The sequence below is a fragment of the Bacidia gigantensis genome (genome assembly GCF_019456465.1).
Source record: "Bacidia gigantensis strain McMullin 20006 chromosome Unknown contig_180, whole genome shotgun sequence".
In the NCBI taxonomy this organism is placed as follows: domain Eukaryota; kingdom Fungi; phylum Ascomycota; class Lecanoromycetes; order Lecanorales; family Ramalinaceae; genus Bacidia; species Bacidia gigantensis.
In genome coordinates this window covers 1,307,306-1,330,995 of record NW_025408596.1, presented here as the reverse complement: position 1 = coordinate 1,330,995, position 23,690 = coordinate 1,307,306, and the positions used below count along the sequence as shown (strand labels likewise).

Sequence of the window (23,690 nt, the reverse complement as noted above, 5' to 3'; positions counted from 1 at the left end):
GTTGGAGTAGGTCTGTGGAGTGGACAAGCCTGTGTGTAGCTGTCTCGGGGTGTGGGAGGGATGAATATGGGGAAAGGGACCGGCAGATGCCATTCAAGTATGGTTGTCTATGGTTTCGGGTACTGTAGTATACAATTAGGAAAACGTCGGTCGGGGTGCAACGAATGAGCGCGCCGGCTATGTAAGGATATTGTGCGGTAAGAACGAATGGTGGAGAAGTCGAGCGCGACGGAGACTCGAGACTCGAGACTCGAAGTGGCCGTGTCACATCTGATTGGGGCCGAGGGGTAGGTGCCAGTATGTCATGCAGCAGCGTTCACTGGCGTAGAGTGGTGTTCATGAGGTGGCAGGCTGCAGACTGGGGGCTGATGCTACTGCTGCTCTTCTGGAAGCGGTTGCGGAGAGGCAGCGATCTGATTGGTGTCGTGCTTGAAGGGGGAGTGGGGAGGTGGTCAAAGACGGTTCGCGTGTGGGAGACATGGTCCCTTTTATGACCAGATCCGCAACTGGACTTGAACAAGGAGGGCAGATGAGATACGAAAGAGCGAGCAGGCAAGCAGGTGAAAGGAAGCTAGAGGAGCAGGATCAATGCACTTGCAGCTTGAGTACCAAACGGTTCCATGCATGATGCATTAACTTTCTGAGTCTGACTTTCGCACGTTAACGTGCCAACTTCCCCATAGCCATCCTCCATCCTCACCACTACCTGCATAGCTTCTTCTTCCCTTGCCAAGCCCGCCTTTACAGCAAACCAAAAATAAATCACCTGCAGCTAGAATTAACCAGACATACTAGGGGGGCACTAATTCCAATCGTCCCCAGTTGTTATTAGCTTATACATCTGGATGCAAGCAGGGGATGGAGAGCGCCACGTCCATCATTCCGGGTGATTCGATCGCCCACCCATCAGCTAGAGCTAAGGTCCCTCTGACATTTCATTGAGCCGCAAGGCATTCCCCGTGCCCGATTGCATTTCCATTAATGTTATTGCTGTTCACTATATTCATCCTGCCAGTGATGACTGCTTGTCGCGCCACATCTGCGTTGGCCGCCTGCCAGCTGACAGACCTTGCGTCGACGTTGCGTATGCACCGCGCTGTGCGCCGGCCCTGTTGAAACGTGCAGGAGACACGAGGGCAGAAAACGTTCCTGGCACGATAAGCCAATCGAGATTCTTTGGATCAAGCGGTGGATGAAAGGCCGACGCCTACGGAAGAAGACGCACGTCTATCGTTGCGCGGCCATTCCGCGCCTGCTTTGGCCCCGGCGCGGCGTAAGGTGAAGGTGACCGGGTCTGAAAGCTCAAGCCAGGCGGGAAGTCTGTTTACGCGGAGTCATTCGGCCATCCCTACCACTAACCTACTACTGTCTGGTCTCTGCCTCACCCTCGCTCTCTATCTCTCTCTCTCTGGGTCAACCCCTCTGCCACCTAGAGCAGTCCTGCGGCAGGCTACCAGGATGACCCGCAGCTATGCTACGCCGCAGATCTAATTTCAACTGATCCTATCTTGTTGTAATAATCTTCACCCTTCACAGACATATGACGCTTCCCGATTTACAAACGCCGGAAGGGACCCTTGGACTCTATTCGTGCCACCAGGTGCGGCCTGGGGGCGGTTCAATTGGGTCTGACAACTGCGAATTATCTGGCTCTTTGCCATTGGCACGGCCATGAGCTCTCTGGTGGCTTGAAATCTTTGCGGCTGAACCATACTCACCGCATGAGTACGAGTCCGGTACACGGCCAGGCTGGTATTATTGTCCTATGCCTTCCGAGTAACAATTAACGCTTGTTTGATCGCGCATAAATGGGATTTGCCTTTGACCAGGCAAATGACATCAGCCTAAAGACGCTAGGGATCAGGCGGGAGGAGCAATGGCGGGCGGGAAAGCTGACTGATCTGACCCAGGGCTCACACCATTATTGACACCAACCGTATTGACCTTGCACCAGTTCGGGACAATAAGCACTTTGACCGGCCTTACGGCCGTCAGCGGAGAGCGCCATTCAACGTCTTATGGGCTGGACTGAACTAGGCGGGGCTGGGCTCCCTAAGCGGTCCTATAAATTTTCGCCACTTGTGTTCCTACCCCCTGAAACAACATCATTAGCAAAGAATTGTAACAACTTGTATATCAATTGCGTCTTCTTGCTGACCCAACATGACTCCTTCAGGATCATGATCTGGAAAGGAGAAACATCGGGGGCACGGTCATCTGATCATAGTGCATTTGGATTTCGTGCAGCTTTGCCACCACATCAACCCCATTTTTGGCTCCTCTAAGCCTGCATTGTCTCTGCCATGTGCGTCGAAGATCTGATTGAATAGAGCCTGAACTCAAACCTACACCGAGGTTCGGAGGGGGATCAAAGAATAAATTCTCCGCTTGGGACAACGTTTTAGGGCCAAGACCACCGTCCATGGTCCAGGTCTCTACCGTTCCACGAGTCGGTGGAAGAGTTCACTTGCGCTCGAAGCAAACCAGCGCTGGACCTGCGCCGGTCTACTTGGACTTACCGGCATAGAAAGCAGGTCGACGTCAGGAGAAAACAAGCATCCCGAATTAGGTGCACGACCGTTTATAGCGCGCCAATTATCATCCTGACTCTCGTTCCTCCGCCCCGACCTCAAGAATCTCGATCAGAACTCAGGCTAGGCCCAGGCACGCGACCAGTACACCAGGTACACTCATGTCAATCGTAGCGGGTGTACTTATCGACGTCTAGCTCGTGCTTACGCCTGGACTGCAGTACTCAGCATACCCTAGCAATGAGAGAGCGTGCATTGCGATCATTCGCGCAAGAAATGCGCAGCACCCGCGGCTGTGGGAATACCAAGGCTTACTCCATCATGCGATGATGCGCCACAATACAGTAGGCGTAGTCAATGACTGTCGCGCCGTGACAAACAGATATCAGCAAGGCCAGATAACGGTGTAGTCGTATCCGTTATTTGCGACTTCTAGACCAAAGACGATGTTGGCTGACTGACACGCTCTAAACAGCCGAGTGCTGCATTATGCTGTTTAGGTCAGCATCTTCATCCTTCGTTTACCGTTTTGGAGGCCGATCTCGTTTGGTGAAACTAGAGCGTCAATGCCACGTGGGCAGCCACGAAGAATACGCAATGTCTCGGAGACTAACCATCCGATTACCTTTTGTGATGTTGAGTCGCTCGACCAATGCAAGCCCCCAACATGAACGAAACCGAAATACGGTCGAGTAGCCCGAGGCACCAGAGGTTTGGTGAAACATTTTAGCATTCGCCTGCAAAGACGACGTCAACATCTCCTTCAACAAATCGTCCATGCCAAGCCTCTCGGATCGTCAAACTTGGTGAGACGGCATTGATGCAACGGTTTGCAGGGTCCAAAAGGACCAGCGTGTGCAATGCCCCGGCCTAGACTTCAACTAAGAGGCTGACTATCATAACATTCTGCATCTCTATTACCGCAAACGTTGACGAGAAAAGGGGCGTCATGAATCTTTCTGCATCCGCCTGTCACCCAGATCAGCCCGAAAATGGTTCTTTGGTGAATGAGATCGAGCGAATCCAATTCTCAAACAGCCGATGATGTCCCTTCCTGCCATTTCAGAGCCGTCCAAGCGTCTCCTAACAAGGTGAGGAAAGGTCCTTAGAACGGCACCAGACGGTGTGACGGATCTGGTGGAACACGCCTGGAGGCGGTGTCGTGTCAGATGCAACTGCAATATTTTTCGCACTGTAAACCTATCTCGGACTAGTCAAATCCTCAGCTACAAACTAATAGATCGTCTGCATATCAATCCATTTGCCATTGTGCCACCAAAGTCATCGTCAGCAATTTTCTTGTGTTCAAGATTTCGCACGGTTTCAAAGCTTATGTCATAATGTTCCTAAGCTGAACGTATATCCTACCTAGATCTTGGCAAAGTGTGTTCTGAGCACTCAAGACGACTTATCGTAAATATTTGCGACCAAGGTCATGGCCGCGAGATGAAATTTTAGGGCAGACTTCGTGATGAAATCAATGAAGGACAGCAAACAAGACTGAAGACTTGCTCAATTGTCTTTATTTCGCAAGCTAGTCCACTTTCCGAGCTTCCATGTTCTCATCGTTTGTATGCATAAGTCTGGTGACAGGAACTGTCGCTGGCCTGCAATTGTGCTGGTGTTGTGACATTGCGGGAGGTATTGCTTGAACACCTTAGAACCTCAACTGCGGATGTGTCAGAATAAATTACTCCTATACAGACTCCCACTACAATGACGCAGAGCCTTAGCAGCCTGCTCAGGAGTGATATCCCTTTGCGGTTCAGCCATTAGTTCATACCCGACTAAAAACTTCTTGACAGTCGCGCTTCGTAAAAGTGGTGGGTAGAAATGAATGTGGAAATAGCTGCTTCTAATTTCCTCGTCACTGCCTTCGAGTGGAGCTTGGTGTATGCCCATCGAGTATGGAAAATGTGTTTCAAATAAATTGTCGTAGCGTCGCGTGATATTTGACAGGGCATCTGCCAGGTGTTTCCTTTGCTGCACACTTAGGTCAGGTAGAGCTCGAACGTGTTGAAGAGGGACGATCATTGTTTCGTACGGCCAAATTGCCCACCAGGGACAGAGTACTATGAATGAGTCGTTTTCAAAGATGATGCGCTCTCCTTTCTCAGTTTCGAGTCTTGCATAGTCTTGTAGCATGTGCCTCCCGCTGTGTTCAGTGCGATATTTCTGCAAGTTTTCCAATTCTGCGGCGGGTTCTTCTGGTAACCCTGTGACTGTCCATATCTGACCGTGGGGGTGGGGATTTGAACAACCCATTGCAGCACCCTTGTTCTCGAAGATCTGCATATAGCGATATTGGGCATTCGACTTTGGGAGGGTGAAACCTGGTATTAATGGCTGGGAAGGTCTGGAGCTTGCTTTTTCAGTGAGAGGAGAATTGGCGGGCAAGTGCGCGTTATAGATCTGTGTCCATGTGTCTATGACGACTGAAATCTGAGCAGATTCAAGGTCCGCGAGCGTCAGGTTGTGTCGGGGGGAGAAAGTGACAACGTAGCATTTTCCGGTGACAGGTTCCGCGCGAAGCAGGGAGGTTGCGAGGCCTTTCCAGGGTCAGCCTTTGTACTGAATTTTTCGTTACCGTCATACTATTTTCATCTTCTGCCACTTCATATGGCGCCTGGTCTCCCTTGACGGCACTGTAATCATTGACGAAGACGAAAGTCGACTCATAATCTGGGTTGACGTCTCCTTGGGCCCGCTTATTCTTAGGACAAAGGTAACATGAGGGATCGTGATCGGGTAACGTTGTTAAGGAGGGCGATTCTTGCTGGCCTCTGATGTGAAGAAGTCAACGCCTGCCAACGCTACTAATGCAAACAGAGCTCACTGCCATGGCCTTTTGGTTCTGTGTGGCGACACAAGCACCCAGGCATTTTTCAATGGGTTGAATCGTCGATGTGAGATATCGTCGAGGACTGCATCAGGCATCCTCGGCCCTGTGAAAGGTCTCAGCGTGGTGTGCAGTTATAGAACTTTGACAACAACGAACATTTGGAATTCTTGATTCGGCCTGTGTTACGAAAGTTGAAATACAGGTGAGCTTCGCCTCACTGAATTGTGATTGTCCATTGTGAGTTTACAGTTGCTAGAATGACATAAGGCGGGGCTCGGGAATACAGGTCTGGACCGACGGGAATGGCCATCACCAATCCCCAAAATAGCCTTCACGCATGTTGCTGATGTAGGCTTCTAACATACCATTGCGATGACTGTACATGCGCCTGGCTGTAGAAAAGGGATAAATAAACAATAGAATGAACCCAGAACGCACCTGCCTTCAACTTGCCAATCATTGAAATTTCTGAGCTTGTTGATGCTGAGAAGATGGAGAGCCGAGTATCGGATCTTTTCGATCTACCAAATGAGGTCTTGTCTCCCTCTTGCATCGTACTGATTGCACAGCTGATCGAATAAAGATCTTGCATCTGGTGCTCTGCAGAAAACCAACTTCGGTGTTGCTCCCAATGCGATCGGTCAGCCGTCGCTTCCGCCACATCATCGACCACATTATATATGAGCGCTTGCTCGCAGCCGCCTTACTCGATGATTGGAGGCTCATCATTGAATGTTATCATCCGTGGGATCAACGGTCTGCGGATTACGTATTCTGTGAATACCTAGAGACCCCGAGCTTGAGCTTGGATGCTCGACGGTCTGGAATGAACGGCATCCAAACTGATAGTTTCAAGAACCTCCATGCACGTTTCAGGCCGTGCAAAACCACTCCAGAGCTGAGCTATAGGCGACGACAACCGCCCGGGGACATTCCGGGCTCACGCACTTCCGATGCTGCCAATTCTGCGGGGTTGTCTGGAGAAGACTCGGTCAAGCTGAGAATCAATCTAGATAGTCACGAGAACTTCTCTCAGCTCATCTTCAGTTCAAGTCTAGTCAGAATCGGACCGCGAAAGGGCGTTTTCTATTCTCTCGCCAACGTTTTAGATAGAAAGACCATGAGATTATTTCGCAGCTGGCTTTCTCAGAAGGCTGATCTTGACAAACCAACGCGGGGGCCCGAAGAAGAGCTGCCAGATGCGACGAGACTAAAGGTCGATCAAGCGAAAGCGAGTCAACTAATTTGGATCGATGACGGGACGAAGATCGCAGGGCTTGATATCGAGTTGAAAGAGCTCAAATGGAACAGAACAGCGCCAATTCTGATGGACAGGGATGAGGAACGAAATATCAGCTATTCTATAGAGCTGAAAGGTATGCTAATCTGATTTGACGTGCTCAAGCCTAAAATTAACGACAAACAGAATTGCGAATTAGCATGATACATTTATTATTAGCGTTAGAGCGAAATATGTCTGAGAATGATGATAGTAGCGGGAAAGCGATGATTTTTGGTTCTTTTCCGACTTCAACGGCGGACGTAGAACAAGGAAATGAAAATGAGAGCTAACCTATGTAGTCTTTGAATACAATCGCGAGTAGAGCCTGTTTCCGGAATAGAAGCTGCATGTGGCTAGAGAGTATATATCGCAGAGCTGCTGAGGATAGAGAGGAGTGTTTGAAGTGCATAGAGAATAATCAAGATTCAGAGCATACTTTCCACCATCCGTGCTACCTCTTTCTTGTCAACAAGCTGACCGTCGAGCGTACCTCCAGGACCAAGAAGCTTTTTAATTACGCCGCCCTTGCTCGCGGCTTGTCCGTCTCTTCGAAGGGTCTCGACCACTAGTAGAACGGACGCTCTCACAGCATCTTCACTCAAGACGTTGCTATCTTCGATATAAGCCTGCAGGATTGAAAGTTGTGATAACTCCTTGTCACGTAGGTCATTTCTGTGAGCATGTTCCGCCTCTTGCGCCGCACCCTCGGAATTCTTGATGCGTTTGCGGATGATTTGAAGCATGTGAGAATCTGTTTGCGCAACATTCGATGCCTTTGCTGCGTTGGTAGCATCCGCGATCAGACCTCGAAGCACGTCTAGTCTTGGAGTATCTTTTGCTCGCATGGCAACTTTCATATCATCTCGTATTCTCGAGAGTATTATTGGACTTGCTGGAGCGGCTGAGGTGCTAGTCGAGTAGCACTTCCATACATTCTGACTGCAGGCACGTGGCTTCAAGCGAGAGCGAAGCATGTTGCATGCGGTGATGATTTCCCTGAACGCTGAAAATACCGTGACACAATATTGGTACCTGACTAGACGGGAGCCAACACTAGCGCGTGGCTGGATCTCAGCCCTATCAACTTTTTGGGTTCGCGAATCGCATGCTCAAATTCTACGCCGGCATAGAGGCGTTGAAGTTCACTACGTCTCGAGAAAAGTCACAACATCCCCACTTCAATCTTCACGTCATTTGTTGTATCTCTACGTTCTTTCATGGCATTGGATCTTTTCAGCACCTCTTGGCTTAAGCTCTGCGAGCTCCGTTCAACGCGTCTTTGCACCATTCTCTTCACATTCTAGACCGCGATGTCCTTTAATATACCTCAGACTCCACAACGGCCCCTTCCCGGTGCATACCTTCAGACTCCTGCACGAAATCCATCGCAGTCGACGCAATCACAATCACAACAGCAACCAACGAACCAGAGCCAAGCGCTCACGCAAACCCAAGGAAATGGTTCAGTAATCACCAGAGGCTCGAACGATCTCGAGCCCGTTGAGAGGGCTTCCAAAGTTGTAAATGATGCGCTGGTACGAGAAACACAATATCCTGAGCTCGATAGCTATGTCAGCCGTAAGTATCGCCAGTACTGACCGTCGGACTTGTTAACGCTTCAATAGAGGGTATCTCTTCCAACTACGACATATCGCCCCAAGCGGCCTGGGCGCCGTTCCAGAGAATCAGGATATATGACGTCCCGGAGAGAGTCTTTGAACAGTACAATAGGGCACAGCTGTCAACTTCGATGGGTCTGTTCGCAGACTTGAATCATGCGTGGATATCGATCGACAACGCCTTGTATTTATGGGATTACACACAGCCAGACCCTCCTCTGATTGGCTTCGAAGAGCAACCGAAGCAAATTACTGCCATCAAACTAGTGTATCCAAGAGCGGGAGTCTTCGTCGCGACGATTTCACGACTCCTCGTCATAGCAACAACCACGGAAATATATCTGGTAGGACTGGCTTCTCAGCCCGCCGTGACCGGAGGACAAAGCGTACAGATTTACTCTACAGGAATGCAAATCAATACCAAAGGAATTGAGGTCAGCGTCATTGCAGGCTCTGCTGCAACAGGCAGGATATTTTTCGCGGGCAAGGACAGTAACGACGTTCACGAATTGACATATCAACAAGAAGAACGCTGGTTTCAAGGTCGCTGTGGTAAGATAAATCATACGGGCACGGGCATAGGCGCATTCTCTCCAGTTCAGCTGCCAGGATTTAGCAGCAAGCAGCCTCAAGAGCATGTTGAACATATGGTTATCGACGATAGTAGGAACTTGCTTTACACCCTTTCATCTCGATCAACGATCCGTGTCTTCCACATGACAGCGAACAATGGGCTCTCATTGGCTATCACAAAATCACTACACAACATTCTTCAAGATATCTCACACATGCAGAACGCTCTATCGCAGCTTCTCAAAACGCAGCCGTCTATCATCGCCATTGACCCGATCTCATCTCAAGAAGGCCGAAATTGGTACCTCCTGGCCACAACATCGGCCGGGTGCCGCATTTTCCTAAGTGCAACTTCATCTAGAATCTATGGGCCCGGATCTTCAAACGCTCCAAATAGTATGCAAGTGCAGCATGTCAAGTTCCCACCGTCAGACCCCTCTCAGCCTCCACAACAGCAAGATCTGTCACAGCCAGCACCCTACATAGCGAATTCAACCGTGAGCACCTTATCATCATCATTGACTGCCACACGAAAGGCACGAAGGTTTGCGCCGGGCTACAACCTTTGCTTTGTGCAAAAGAATGATCGATCTCCAGCGCAGACCGTGTTGCTAACAGCCCCTGACTCCGGTCAGATCGCCCGGCCACCCGATTCAAGTAGAGCGTCTAGGTTTCCCGAGCTTGGTATGTGGTTCAACCTTGGCGCAGCAGCAGAGGATGTAGGCTCAGTGACGGCACCATTCAGCGCTGCATCTACACCCCAAGGTTTCGCTAACGAGCTCGCCGTTCAATACGATCAACCAGCCGCTGTTCTTGCTATCATGACGAATGGCGGTATTCACACTTACAGAAGGCGTAGACTAGTCGATATTCTAGCATCTACAATTCGTGTTGGTGGAGGGGACGAGGCTCTGGACATGGAAATTAAGAAGTTCATTCGTCGATATGGTCGAGGCGAAACTGCCTCAACTACGCTAGCTGTTGCCTGTGGACAGGGTCTCGATGTAACATCAGATGCTCGAGTTGCCAACATCACAGATCCTGAAGTCTTGGAGTTTGCTCGGAAAGCCTTCATTGAGCATGGTGGTAAGCCGCAATTCCTCGAGAACAATGTTGTCGATCATTCGGTACCAGCGATTGACATGGTCCACCCCTCACCTCGTCATGAAGGTCTGTCTCTCTACGTAGCAAGGCTGGTGAGATCCATATGGAAAGTACCGATTCTTAAAGAAGGAATTTCGCCTACAGCGGGGTTCGTGGTAATATCGACTGTCGCGCTGGTAAAGCTAAGAAGTATCTCACAAGATTTACTCAAGCTGAAGGAATTTCTCAACACTAACAAGTCGTTTATTGACGGTCTCTCTGGCCCTGACGCATTAGGAAGAGCCTCTACGAAACAAGAGGAGATCTCACTCCAAGCCGAGCATCGAGCCTTACATTCGCAGGTTCTCTTAGTTAACAGCATCATCGAAGGTATTGCCTTTGTGCAAGTATTCTTTGACGAGCGCGTTGAAGACATAATCCTCTCACTCTCTCCCGACGTCAGGCAACAGGTCCGCACTCTGACGTTTGAAGCATTGTTCAGCACTGGTACTGGTAGGGACTTAGCCAAGGAATTGGTTAAAGCTATCGTCAACCGGAACATCGCCAGCGGATCCAATGTAGAAACGGTCGCTGAAGCATTGCGGAGACGATGTGGTAGCTTCTGCAGTGCTGACGATGTCGTAATATTTAAAGCACAAGAACAGCTGAAACGCTCATCGGAGGCTGGTGGTGACTCCGAGCTGGGGAGGAATCTGCTGAATGAAAGCTTACGACTCTTCACTGAAGTTGCAAGCAGTCTATCAATGGAGCAGCTATTGTGGGCTGTTACTAGCTTTACCAACATGCAATTCTATGCTGGTGCCATACAACTCGCTTTGACCGTTGCCCATGAGAAAGATCGAGGCAACTCCGCGCTGTCCTGGATCGAAGATGGCCGGCCGAATAATGTATGTATCCTGGAAGATTCTATAATCCCCACTAACCCCCAATAGGATCCTCGGATAGTGTCCTTCGAAGCGCGAAAAAAGTGCTACAATCTGATACATGAGGTCATAACAACTATAGAAGACACCGCGCCTAACGTAGCCGATGGTCCATATTCCCTTAATGCCAGGAGGAGGACAGAAGCTTATGAAGTTATTGATACCTCAGAGGATGAGGCATTCCAGACAGATTTGTATGATTGGTACCTATTGCAGCAAAAGAAAGACCGTTTACTCGACATTCAATCGCCATACATCGTAACATACCTTGAGCGAAGGTCAAGTGACTCCGTTGAAATATCCGACCTACTTTGGCGGTACCACAGCAGAGTGGGACACAATCACCAAGCAGCAAGTGTCCAGCTCGATCTAGCAAGAAGTCCTTTCGACTTGACATTAGACAATCGAATAGAATACCTTGGAAGGGCAAAGGCAAATGCTTCAATGCCATCGCCCGGTGTCCCCCGGCAGAATAGATATCAGCTCTTGCGGGAGGTCTCAGACTTACTGGACATCGCAAATATTCAGAGCGATCTTCTCCAACGACTGACGAATGATCCGCGCGTTGGAGCAGATCGGTTACCATCTCTGGTGCAAGAGCTCAGCGGATCACTGCTCCCAATGAACACTGTAAGTGGAAAGCATATAAGACTCATATGTAAATGCTCACAAATATTACCAGCTCTACAACCAATATGCAGACCAAGCAGGCTACTTCGACCTCTGCATCCTGATCTACCAAGCCGCCGATCACCGTAACCCCGCTGACATTCGCCTAACATGGAATAATCTCATCCAGACGACTCACGAGGATGCCGTTGACCAACAGGAGCGCATTTCCCAAGCTCCTAAGCCATACGAAGTGGTCATCGAGAAAGCCCGGAGTCTAGGTACGAGACTGAACCTGAGCGAGACTATGTTTCCAATTCCAGACTTACTGCCAATGCTGGAACGCTACGCCTACACGCAGCAGAGAGACCAAGGGCCAGAGACATGGGTTGTAGACACGTTGGTGGAGATCGGTGTCCCGCACGAATCCTTGTTCCCAGTGCTAGAGGGAATGTTCTACAATGATGAACAGCCATTTCACGGACGAAATCGGAGGGTCATCGCCAATGATATCGTATATGTCGTCAAACTTTGGTTTCAAGAAACGACAAGAGGCAAAGGCAAGGTCTTGGGTGGCGAACAGAACATGGCAGCTGTCAGCCAAACGTTGCTGATGCTTCAGCAAAATGGAGGGCTAGAGGGGTCAAGAGCAGAGGAGTGCGCGGGGTTGAGAGTGAGAATTGAGCATCTGCTTCGGTAGATTTGATTGCGTGTCTAGTTGTATATGCATTGGCGAGAAGATACCACAAAAGTCCGCTTTATCGATGGGATGGGATGGATGGAAATGTCTTGGTTTATGTGGCGCAGACAGTGTGAAGCGGACGCTCACCAGAGGAATATACAGTTCATAATCTAACGGTTCTTTGCCTCCGAGCGCAACTCTCGTGGCCGTCGTCTGCATTTCGAGCAACCTGCTAGCCTATTCCGTCAATTCTTGAGTTCTTGCGTTGGAACATTGGTACCCTTTAGGAAGCGGTTGTAACACCATGCGCAGGGTCGAAATGGTAGTGATACCGTTGTGAGACCGTTGCTGGTTTTCAAGGCCCTAGAGGGTACCACCCCAATAAGGCCCGCCCAAGGCAACCTTCTCTAAGGCATCCACCACAATCTTCACTCTCCTTCCCCTATTCACGTTCCTGATGCTCATACCATCAACCCACCTCTATCCCACTATGTCTTCTCCCTCCTCCACCCTTACCAACATACTGAATAAAACATACCTCATCTTCTTCCTCCTCCACATCCCCATCATGCTCCTCATCGACTTATACCCACTCTACCCGTTCGAGTACCGCCCAAGCTTCATGACCGCAATCCGAACGTGGTATGTGCAGACATATAAGGATCGTTTCTTAGGTGCCGGGGAAGGGCCGCCAGAGTGGTTCGAGCTCTTTTTGAGATTGGAGGCTCTGGTGCATTTGCCCGTTAGCTTCATGGGGGTTTGGAAGTTGGGGAGGGGAAAAGGTAGGTGCTGTTTTGTGTCTCGAGACTTTGCTTCTGTGGGTTTTTTGAACTGAAAAAATTGGGGGCGGCTGCCTCGATGATACGTTTCTTTCTTTTAGTGTTCTTCAAATTGGGGGTTTTCTCCGACTGTGTACACGGATAAGGCTTTTCGACGCAGTCAGAGAATTGCAGAAGTTTTTCGGGACTCGCTTGGTCTGAACATTTCTCAGTGCGATCGTAAATATTTTGAATGGCTCCGCAGGATTGAAGAAGGCGTCCACGGAGGAGACGCAATAAAGAACTTCCATTTGATTCCTTGTGTCTGCTCAGTCTTGACTAGTTGACCCTTTTGTCTCCAAATGATTCGTTCTGGTCAATACAGCGTCTTCTTCATGTCCAACTCGAGCTCGTACTGATGAACCGTACTTCCAGACACGGCACTCACTCACCTCGTCTTCCTTCTCTTCGCTCTACAAACCTTCCTTACAACCGCCGTCTGTATAGTCGAATATCACTCGTGGCCTGAACTCAGTTCTGCCGGAAAACGCAAGCTTGGTGGACTTTACGTACCCTACCTCATCTTCGGTAAGTCCATTTCTGTTGCTACTCGCCCCTCTGACGTTCGGTTCCCTCCTATCAAAAAGTTTTTCAATTTCAGCCTGGATTTTGACCGCTTCTTATTCGTTACTATTCATACTTCACTTGTCTTCAGCCGGTCACTAGTACAGTGAATATGCAGGTTTAAAGGCAGTAAGCTTATTCAATTTGTCGTGCAGCAATTGTTCTTGGTTGTGACATGTACCTCCGCGTCATTGCGGCTCTGGATGTAGAAAAGATTGAAGAGAATCGGACCGCGATAGAGGCATCAGGGGCAAGAACGAAAGGTATGAAGGATAGCGCGTGTGAATCAGACAATAAAATTGCAGCACTAAAGAAGAATGTCGCGGAGGTTCAGCAGAAAATGACAGGGAGATGCTTATAGCGAAGTAAAAGAGCTAATTGAAGGATGGCATGCCTGTACTTCTTTGATCATATCTTGCTTAATCCTAAAGCAGTAAGTAAAATTGATATTTAACAGGAGGCGAAGGTCAAGCGGCAGAGTCAATGTTTAAAGCCAATCGTTGCTTTTGTGGACATCCCTATATACATGATTTGTTATTTCAAAATCCTACGATCTTGTTTCACGTTGTATGAGACGGTAGGATAGTGAGCGAAGTGCTCATCTGCAATCTCCCTCCTTGCCTGGATCTTGAGTGATTCTATAGGGCTGCGTTTAACCTTGAACTCTACGAAGCCTTTTGGGAGTTGAGCTTTTTCTGGACGAACAAGGTAAAAGTATCCGTATTCTGGTGAATCTATGTACTGCTAAAAAAAGACCAATGCTTTCCGCGTCATTTGAAATTGCAGATAGAAAATATAGCTTCCATGTGTCTTCGTTATGCTTTGTATTTAATGGTATATCACCCTATACATGGGCGTAATCTTTTGTAAGCCAACGACGGCAATTTGTATAACTCTGGGGATGAACCTAGGCACTGTTGTCTTTCAAAGGCCTTCACATGTGCGCTGTGATGACGGTCCTTGGATCAAGTTATGTATGTTTCAGCTTCCCCTAACAATGGCTAAACAAACGACGACTTGACCAATGGTCATATCTCACGCCTAGATGGTTTACTTGGCGATCAGGCCTTTTCGGTTTTGATGACTTAGGCCTTAAAAGCCTTAATATATGATTATTGACTGAGAAGTTTGCGCGTTTCACTCTGCCACAACATCATGTGATCGTACCGTTCTAGCACCCACTCTTATCTGCTAAAACTTGTTAGGATACGAAATAAGATGGGTCGCTCAGATTTGCCAAGATATGGAGACCACCTCCGAGCGAATGGAGCCGCTTTTTTATCCGTCCAAAATGTATCTCATGCACAAATCAGTAGACCAGCATAGTATGCATCGAGAAAGATGGTCCTCCGGTGTCCGTATTTTTTCATCGGTACTACATGCCTTTCACCCGTGCTGGTAGTAGCACTTTGGCAACGGTCTATGTATTCGTCCCAGACTCGCCATATTACTCGATTCACGCCAGGAGAATAACTCAAGGGCCAGAGAAATAGCAGTTCAAACTACTCAGAGTCCTAAAATGAATTCTCTGGACCATACGAGAGCTTGGAAACCCCGAAACTCCCAGGTGAAGCCACCTACGCTTCTCTGCAAAGCAAAGATTGGCGTACATGGCTATCGAAAAAAGACGCACAGACATTTGCTTATTAAGTCAACATGACAACAAGACATAATAATAGATGATACTAAAATAAAGAGAGATACTAATTCTGAGAAAGCATATAATTTTTAATTGACGTAGTGGGGAGCATTCTCATAGATGCGCGATCAAGATGGAAATTACGTGGACAGAATCCGATGTAGAGTATGGGTTGATCCAATTTGGGGGTTGAACCCTTCTAAGTTAAACATATCTATTCCTAAAATCAACTTTTTGAAAAGTAAATACAGACAACAAATTGTATGATACAAAGAGCGGAGCATACAAATTTCCAAATATGCGAAGAAGCTAAGCTGAGATGCATAGCCTCCTACCTAACGATCAGCCTTGTGAGCCCAACCGAAGCCGCGCGAGGGGCTAAGAGAGGCTTAAGCTACTTTTCAAACCATTCGACCTCTATTTGCAATGCGAGTACGCGTGTGTATACCTTTCTCGCCATGTCGGTAAGTGCTCTTGCCCTTTTCCACTTTGAATTGCCGCTATACTCAATCAATTGCAGGTTGGCGGGAGCTCTAATAACGAAAGCCTCCCTCATGGTATTTCTGACCGCGACGGACTATCCGCGGGCAGCAGCTCTGGTACGAGTTCCATATATCTCGAGCCTGCTTCGCGGTCAGTCCTCCCGTCCTTAAAAAAGCGTTTCACCCGTCCATGGGCTCGAAGGGACATCGACAACGATGACGAGAAAGCCGGCCGTGGCCCTCTTGGGCTTCGGCTTCTTCATTCTTCCCCCGAGGCACTCATGGACATCATACTCGTACATGGTCTGCGGGGTGGGTCAGTAAAGACTTGGCGGAAGGGGAAGAACCCCCGAACTTTCTGGCCTCAATATTGGCTGCCTCTGGAGCCTGAGCTACACAATGCCAACATACACAGCTTTGGTTATGACTCAGACTGGGCCAATACCAAGTCCAGCATATTAAATATTCATGATTTTGGGCAGTCCCTTTTGGAAGAAATGCGAAACTCTCCGAGCCTGAGAGACAAAGAAAACGTAAAGTCAGGGATGCCATCAAAAGTGGCATTGTTAAGTCTCACAGGGACCCATATTCCTGATTGGTCATTCCATGGGTGGACTCGTAATCAAGAGGGTAGGCACGTTGACGTGCGGGTATCTGAGGAACAATTGTTCAAGCTAATGATGATAGGCTTTTGTCCTGGCCAATGACATTCCGGAGTTTCAGCGACGCATCCAATGTGTATTCTTCTTGGCCACTCCTCACAGGGGATCTGACTACGCCGAAGTCTTGAATAATATTCTGCTCGTTTCCGGAATAATGTCCTCACGTCACTATATTACGGATATCACGACTGGGTCTCTATCAGCTCAATTGATCAACGAAGAGTTTGAGAAAGCTGCTAGCGATTTGCGGATATTCTCTTTCTACGAGACCCTTCCGATGAAGATTGGTCTTTCGTCTAAATTGATTGTGGAGAAACGTTCGGCGATTCTGGGTAGGGCCCTTTGATCATGCTCATATCAACGTATGTAACGAACAATCTAATGGTCTCGTAATTGAAGGGCTTGGGTCTGGACGAGAAAGGGTCCAGTACCTCAACGCGAATCATCGGGACATTTGCAAATTCGACAGCCCGAAGGACGAAAATTATGTAACTATGAAGAACGCCATCATAGGTGCGACGCAGGACATCCTGAAAGACGGCACGTGGAAATCGCAATTAAGATTACAATGTCAGAACACTGACAATTGACAGGCACTGCAAGCATTGTGCAGGAGTCTCGAGGACAAATGAAAGTCTTGAGGTCATTTCTAGGTATCACAGATCACCCGAATGAGGACTATCATAGAGTTGAAGGTTCATGCCAGTGGATCGAAGCCAGAGAGGACTTTCAACATTGGATGGATCCAACTGGACAGCTTGTTCGTTGCCAAAACTCGATGTCAGGGAAAAATCCTTGCATGTTCTGGGTCACTGCAAATCCTGGAACAGGTAAAACATATCTCGCAGCACATGTTATAGATCGGTTGGCGCAGCTCCAGCTCGCGTATTCTTATTATTACTTTCACGTCGGAAGTAAATCGTCCCGATCTCCCAGCCACTTTTTAAGATCTACCGCATATCAGATGGCGAAGTCAAATGCTTTGGTCCGTGAGAAGCTGATGGGAATCTGTGAAGAAGGATCGATATTTGACAATGAAGACGCTACTACCATTTGGACCAAAGTTTTCAGAAAAGGCATTTTTCAGGTAAGTGAACGCAAATATCTGGATGTTGTATCCTCAAATGCTCATTTTTCGAGGTCAACATAAGGACACCGCAGTATTGGGTGATTGATGCAATCGATGAGTGCGCCAGGTATCGAGAACTCTTTACTTTACTTAGAGGCATTCAGTTGAAGTTCCCACTCAAAATCTTTCTCACGAGTCGGAAAATTCCTGAGCTCCACAGCATACAACGCTCCTTGGAAAGTTGGATGTCAATATCATACTTTGACATACCAGCAGAGGACAGCGCGAAGGATATCGACTGCTATATCCAACAGCGGGTTCACAGTCTGGGTAGCCAGATGGTGAATGGAAAAGAGAATGTAGGTGAGACTCTTTTACGAAGGTCCGATGCCTGTTTCCTATGGGTTCGTCTAGTCTTAGACGAACTCGAAAAGGTATATGTTCCAGAAAGCTTTACGCAAATACTCAACAGTATACCTAGAGGAATGGTCCCTTTTTATAAGAGGACTGTTAGCGCAATGGCGAACAACACCGTTGAGAAGTCTATCGCTCGAGCTGTACTTGCTTGGGTTGTTGCAAGCTCAAGAGACCTATCTCTACCTGAACTATCAAGTGCCTTGAAGTTGGATATCAACACTGTTCTCCCCTGTGCCAAAACTGCTGTGGAAGGACTTTGTGGTCAGCTGGTCGTTGTTGACCATCATTCTGATTTTGTCAGACTTGTCCATGCCACAACACGCGAGTTTCTCTTCTCCGAAGATGCTGGGGAGTTTTACATTTCTCAGCCAGAGGCACATGAGAGAATTGCTTTGACGTGCTTGAAACTGCTTTCGAGTAGCGAAATGAAACCACCTCGAAACCAGAAAACGTCGTTTTTGGCTCGTGAAAATCGAGACCCATCGCCACTGATGGATTACTCAATAACACAGTTCTCAGAGCATATTTGCTCTGCTTTAGCCAAGACTGATGAGATTCTACTGGCATTAAGCCTCTTTTTCAAGACGAACATTCTCTCGTGGATCGAGAGGGTCGCTCAGATGGACGATCTGTACCCTTTGATCAGGGTGTCAAAGAACTTAAAGAGCTATTTGGACTGGAGAGCCAGATACCTCCCACCACTCAGTAGCGAAGTACAGATCGTCGATAGCTGGTCGACAGACTTGAGTAGAATTGCAACGAACTTCGGCTCAGCTCTTTTGCAGGATCCGTGGTCCATCCATTTTGTTATTCCCCCTTTCTGTCCGCTTGATTCCGCTATTTACAAGCAATTTGCAAGGCGACCGGGGCCATTGGCATTGTCGGTCGTAGGACACAAGGAGAACACGTGGGATGACTGTGTGGCATTCGTCAATTTTGGAGAAGATAGCGTAGCTGCGGCTGTCTCCTGCGGCGAAAATCTCATTGCGGTGGGTCTAGAATCTGGCGATATCAATGTTTTCAACCGCAAAAGCTGTCAAAAAGAGGGCGTATTTCACCAAACACATCCGATTGATCTTATTCATTTCACGGACAGATCTATTGTGGCGTGCACGACCAGATCGGTCGTTCTTATGGATCGCATGGGAAACCCAATATGGCAAAATCGGCTCAGGTTTCGCTGTATTCTCCTCACATCATCGCCCGATGCTATTGTTGCCGTATCCCAACATGGGCACGTCCTGAAGTGGGACATTTCGACCGGTGCCCTTCTCGATGATCAAGCGTTTATGTATACTAGTCCTGAAAGTGATGGCGGTGGCGAGCCCGCACCCAAGGCCCCTGATGTCGTGTCTTTATCTGCCGACCTGGAAATGCTTGCGATAGCGTATCGGTGGGGTACGGTGTGTATTTTCGAGGTCGAGACAGCTGAAGTCATTGCATGGCCACGTGATGAATACAACAGGCTTGCTGCGATTCTGTTGTTCAACCCAAATCCCAACATCAGCCTACTCCTTATAGTCTACACTGATCATAGACTCGCTCTCTTTGAACCAGAAACAGGGTTCCTAGTGAGCGCTCAAGACGCCCCAAGTGCTGCCGGCATCCTCTCAGCGTCTTGTTCGCCGGATGGAAAAACGCTTGCTACCGCCAATAAGCTAGGGGTTCTTCAAATTTGGGATTTTGAGTCGTTGGGCCTTCTGTATCACGTCTCGTCCCCAGCGACACCGTCTCGGATCATTCACTTTGTATCAGATGGATCAAGCGTAATTGACGTGATAGATTCTGGCATGCGGATCTGGAACCCAGCAGCTCTTGCCCGTAAGAAGATCAATGAGGACCAAAGCATTAGCGACGACGCATATTATCTCGTAGCCACCGAGGGCGAGTATGAGACACGCAGAATAGCAAAAATTACGGCATTATGTGCCCATCCCACTTCACCGTTTATTCTTGCTGGGAAGCACAATGGACAGGTCATAGCTTTCGACACAAAAACAGGACTACAGATTCAAATGCTGTACAACCATCCCGATGGCGCTACCATCAGCGGACTAGCGGTTAGCCACAGCGACATATTGGCGTCAAGCGATGTCAATTGTGGTGTTCAAGTTTGGAAACTAAAACAAGCCCTTTCACCGGCTCACCTGTACACATATTCCTCGGCAACACTCAAGGGAGCCATCAAGCAGCTGTGCTTCAATGGTGATTACCTCCTTGTGGCAACGACACACTCGGACCAGGTCTATTCCATGGAAGACGGCTCATGCGTAGGAACATTGCAATTTGAACTTGGCGAGAGAAAGGTCTGGCGGTGGCTCCAAGTGCCCTCTCAATCAGAGCAGCCCACACAATTTGCTCTCATCCAAGGCCATCTAATGACTAGATTTAGCGCCTCTGATTTCCCGTCAAAGATCGATAACTTCAAGGCTGATCTAGAATACGATATTGGGGAGGGTAACAATGAGACAGACATTAATTCAGCAGTCATTCACCCAGAAACACAAAATCTGATCCTCGACATTCAATACGCCTCGGGATACGTCTCGTCATCCTCCATGTTTTTCTTCAACCTAAGCAAGATGACGACCATGAGCGAATTGATTCCCAAATACTGCAAGCATTTCATCGGTGTGAGCGAGCGGACGCAAACTTTTGTGTTCTTGCACCAAAATTCATGGCTTTGCAGCATTAGCAAAAATCAACTCGCGCTGGGCCAATATACACAACACTTTTACGTACCTGATAAATTCATGTTGCTTAGACACCGCGTGTTGCCTACGCTGACTGCTGACGATGACGTGGTGTTTTGTCTGTATGACGAGCTGACTGTGGTGAGGAACGGGCTCATCTTTAAAGAGACGAAGGTCTTGAGCTAGCTTTTTTTTTGACAGTCCAATGATACAGTCATGGACGCCCACTGAGTAGACATCTCTACGGATCTGGCGATGATGACACAAAGAAAGGCTCGAATATTACGGGCCTTAACGGCCAAGATAGGGACAAGTAACCGTCGGTCATTTCATGGGAACGGCTGGTCCTGAGTGCCTTCTCCAGCATTCACGCCGTGAGTGGTCATTGTGGAATAGCTGGAGAGCTAGAACGCAAGTACGTCAAACTTTATAAAGCCCTGATACTCAGGATCTTGAGCTTATATTTGTAGCAATGTCTCATCGCAATTCCCCATAGTTCATGGAAACCGCTGATGGCAATGTTTGTAACTTTATACCTTTAGACTGGTGTATTTCTTCTGTCGTGCCGAAAGCCACCTGTGAGAATCTGGTCATGGCAGAAGGTAATCACGACACTAGCAACAAGCAGCCTGCACGTGAAGACTCCCTTACTCCAGCCTTACCAGCGCCAGCGTATTCTGTATTCGAGCCCGCACAGAGGAGATGGATCATCTTCTTCGCCGCCTGAGATGGGCGGTTCTCATCCGGCGTTTATGGCCTATGACCTAGGCGTATCCATTTGGAAAATCAACCTTACTGTGACCTGATACATGATCGCATTAGATTTCCAGTCATTACCAGCAATACTGCCGACAGATATGGACGTCGTATCGTTCTCTCCGCTTCGCTGGCTGTCTACACTGTAGCCAACATTGGTATCGCCCTGCAAAGATCATATCCGGCGATGTTCATGTTGAGAATGCTTCAAGCTGCTGCAATATCGGGTAGCTGCTGCAATATCGGGTATTGAAAATGTTGAACTCTGCTTGCCACAGTCAGTAAGATAGAACATTGTGGGCGGCTTCTCCGTCACTTATGGTGTTATTGGCGATCTGACAACACCACACGAGAGAGACGGCTTCTCTGGGAATGCCTCAATATTGTACGCTCTCTAGTCACACAAGATGGCACTTGGTGGAGCCTCCACTGACCGATGCCCCAAGTCTAAACACGCCAATAAGTGTCGCCCCTATGATCACCGGGTTGCTTCTCATCAGATGGGCCTGGCCATCCATTTTCTGGTTCTTGTCCACCATATCCCCACTTGTGCTGTTGACAATGTTCAGTTTCCTTCCTGAGACATGCAGGCGCATTGTGGGCAAAGGGAGCCGCCGCACTTCTCGCGTCAACAGCCCTCTCATTCCTCTCCTGCGCCCTCAGCAAGATTCGTCGTCGACTTCTCAGCATGAGAAATAAGACGATGTACCCAAATTGCCGACCCAGTTTTCGCTTCCCTTACCACTAAAAAGCGGTGCAACCTTCGCGGCTGTCTTGTGCTATGGCATCTGCTATACGGTCCACTGCTGCTTACAAGCATCTACATCTACACTCTTCGCTTTAATTTACCACTTGTCAGCAGATCTGATCTATATCCCTTGGGGCGTTGCTTGCTTGATAGCTTCAGTCATAGCTGGTACTTTGTCCCTCGCCTGACATCTGAATCGACTTCAACAGCAGCCCAAAAAGCTGAATCTTGTCCTAGGTAGAATCTTCGATCGAGATTACAAAGTAATTGCCAAAGCCAAAGGATTGACCATTATCCGAGTCAGAGGGGACGATCTATCGACCTTTCCCATCGAACATGCCCGGCTTCGGATGCATAAGTATTCCATCATCATCTGCGCATCCTTGATCGCCGCATACGGATGGGCTCCACATGCTCAACCGGTGAAGCATCCCATGCCGAGTGTTTGAAGCCCTCCGCTTACAAAGCCAGCACATAGTAGTATCCCGTGTCCTCCAATTTCTTACAGGATTCTCCAACCAGGTTCTTTGCACAGTAAGAGCCACTTCGCCTTCAATAGAGCCAAAATCTATAAGCACAATCACTGGACACCCTACTCGTGTCTTATCACCCTGACCAATCTGCTTCTTTGCAAGCCGTAAACAGCATCATCAGATGCATGCTCGCTGCAGCAGGCCTAGCCGTCTTGGACGTCTTGCTTACCAGGTTGGGTCCAGCTTGGTGTTTTATAATGTTTGCTGTTCTGCACGCCACTACATTTCCCATCTTCTGGGGTTTGGAGCGACAGGGGCCTGTATGGCGGGTGGCAGGCGGAGAACGCGTGAGCTGAGGCTGTTTGTGATATAACATGCCTCGCTCGCACTGGCCATCTAGGGAAGAATTGTGGGGATTTTCGAGGAGGCTGCCCTGGATCGGTTGGAAAAATGAGAATGCGTACACCCGGTTGCAAGTTCAATGGCCTTCGCTACCTCTATTCTAGCGTCGGCGGTATTGGCATGTATCTGAATATCAAACATGCGGAAAGGCGGATGTGAGCCGCTAAGTCAGAATAGGGATCAGCTGAGATCTACTCCCTTCATTATTTGGGCAGCTATAGAGAGGTCGACCCCAGAGCGAGCCCTACTAGCCCGTCTTCAAGTTCACAGAAAGACGGACGAGGGTTGGTGAAACAGCACAGAACCACGCCAAATATTCCAACCTTCGCTCTCGAGGCAGCCATAGGGAGACCGGCCCCAGCACGAGCCCTGTCAGCTGATCGTCGACGGGAGCAATGGCGCCTTACATCCTACCATGGACATTTGGCGGGGCTCGTCTTCGACTAGTCGACCTATGGGATGTCGTCGGTCAGGAAGGTCGTGTTGGAACCAAAGCATCAGTAGGAAGCGAAAGAGATAAATATGGACAGTAACAGCTAGGTTCAGCGAAGCGCGGCCATATGCAGCTGTGAGAGTCAAATGCTAGGCAGTGCTTGAAGAGGTAAACAGTTTACTAAGACACAATTCTTGACTCTGACGCCTTGCACGAGGCGGGCAATCCACGATTTATTCTAAAGCAGCCCTGATTTCATCTACCATCGATTACAGTAATGACTAATTCTATTTTGGAGTATACGTGATAGAATATCTATGTTAGAATAGCTGCGGCGATCCATCCACCGGTTGCCATCCCTTCATTGAA

The 23,690-nt window shown here is 48.6% G+C and overlaps 5 protein-coding genes across 5 annotated transcripts; 3 read left to right on the top strand and 2 right to left on the bottom strand.

The window, feature by feature from the left end:
• Positions 1 to 4,211: 4,211 nt before the first annotated feature.
• GAL7 (galactose-1-phosphate uridyl transferase) lies at positions 4,212 to 5,468 on the bottom strand (the record flags this gene model as incomplete). The annotated part of the gene is made up of 3 exons (XM_044811832.1): positions 4,212 to 5,080; positions 5,127 to 5,314; positions 5,368 to 5,468. 3 exons carry the CDS (start codon positions 5,466 to 5,468, stop codon positions 4,212 to 4,214), a joined length of 1,158 nt encoding a protein of 385 aa, XP_044670965.1.
• Positions 5,469 to 6,004: 536 nt separating this feature from the next.
• Positions 6,005 to 6,763, top strand: KY384_003313 (uncharacterized protein; the record flags this gene model as incomplete). The annotated part of the gene is made up of 1 exon (XM_044811831.1): positions 6,005 to 6,763. One exon carries the CDS (start codon positions 6,005 to 6,007, stop codon positions 6,761 to 6,763), a length of 759 nt encoding a protein of 252 aa, XP_044670964.1.
• A 317-nt stretch (positions 6,764 to 7,080) lies between these two features.
• Positions 7,081 to 7,629, bottom strand: KY384_003312 (uncharacterized protein; the record flags this gene model as incomplete). Its single annotated transcript, XM_044811830.1, has 1 exon — positions 7,081 to 7,629. One exon carries the CDS (start codon positions 7,627 to 7,629, stop codon positions 7,081 to 7,083), a length of 549 nt encoding a protein of 182 aa, XP_044670963.1.
• A 336-nt stretch (positions 7,630 to 7,965) lies between these two features.
• Positions 7,966 to 12,183, top strand: KY384_003311 (uncharacterized protein; the record flags this gene model as incomplete). The annotated part of the gene is made up of 4 exons (XM_044811829.1): positions 7,966 to 8,233; positions 8,281 to 10,838; positions 10,884 to 11,504; positions 11,557 to 12,183. 4 exons carry the CDS (start codon positions 7,966 to 7,968, stop codon positions 12,181 to 12,183), a joined length of 4,074 nt encoding a protein of 1,357 aa, XP_044670962.1.
• A 3,461-nt stretch (positions 12,184 to 15,644) lies between these two features.
• Positions 15,645 to 20,695, top strand: KY384_003310 (uncharacterized protein; the record flags this gene model as incomplete). Its single annotated transcript, XM_044811828.1, has 5 exons — positions 15,645 to 15,650; positions 15,707 to 16,225; positions 16,356 to 16,662; positions 16,924 to 17,417; positions 17,471 to 20,695. The coding sequence occupies 5 exons, from the start codon at positions 15,645 to 15,647 to the stop codon at positions 20,693 to 20,695; spliced, it is 4,551 nt and encodes a 1,516-aa protein (XP_044670961.1).
• Between the last annotated feature and the right edge of the window lie 2,995 nt (positions 20,696 to 23,690).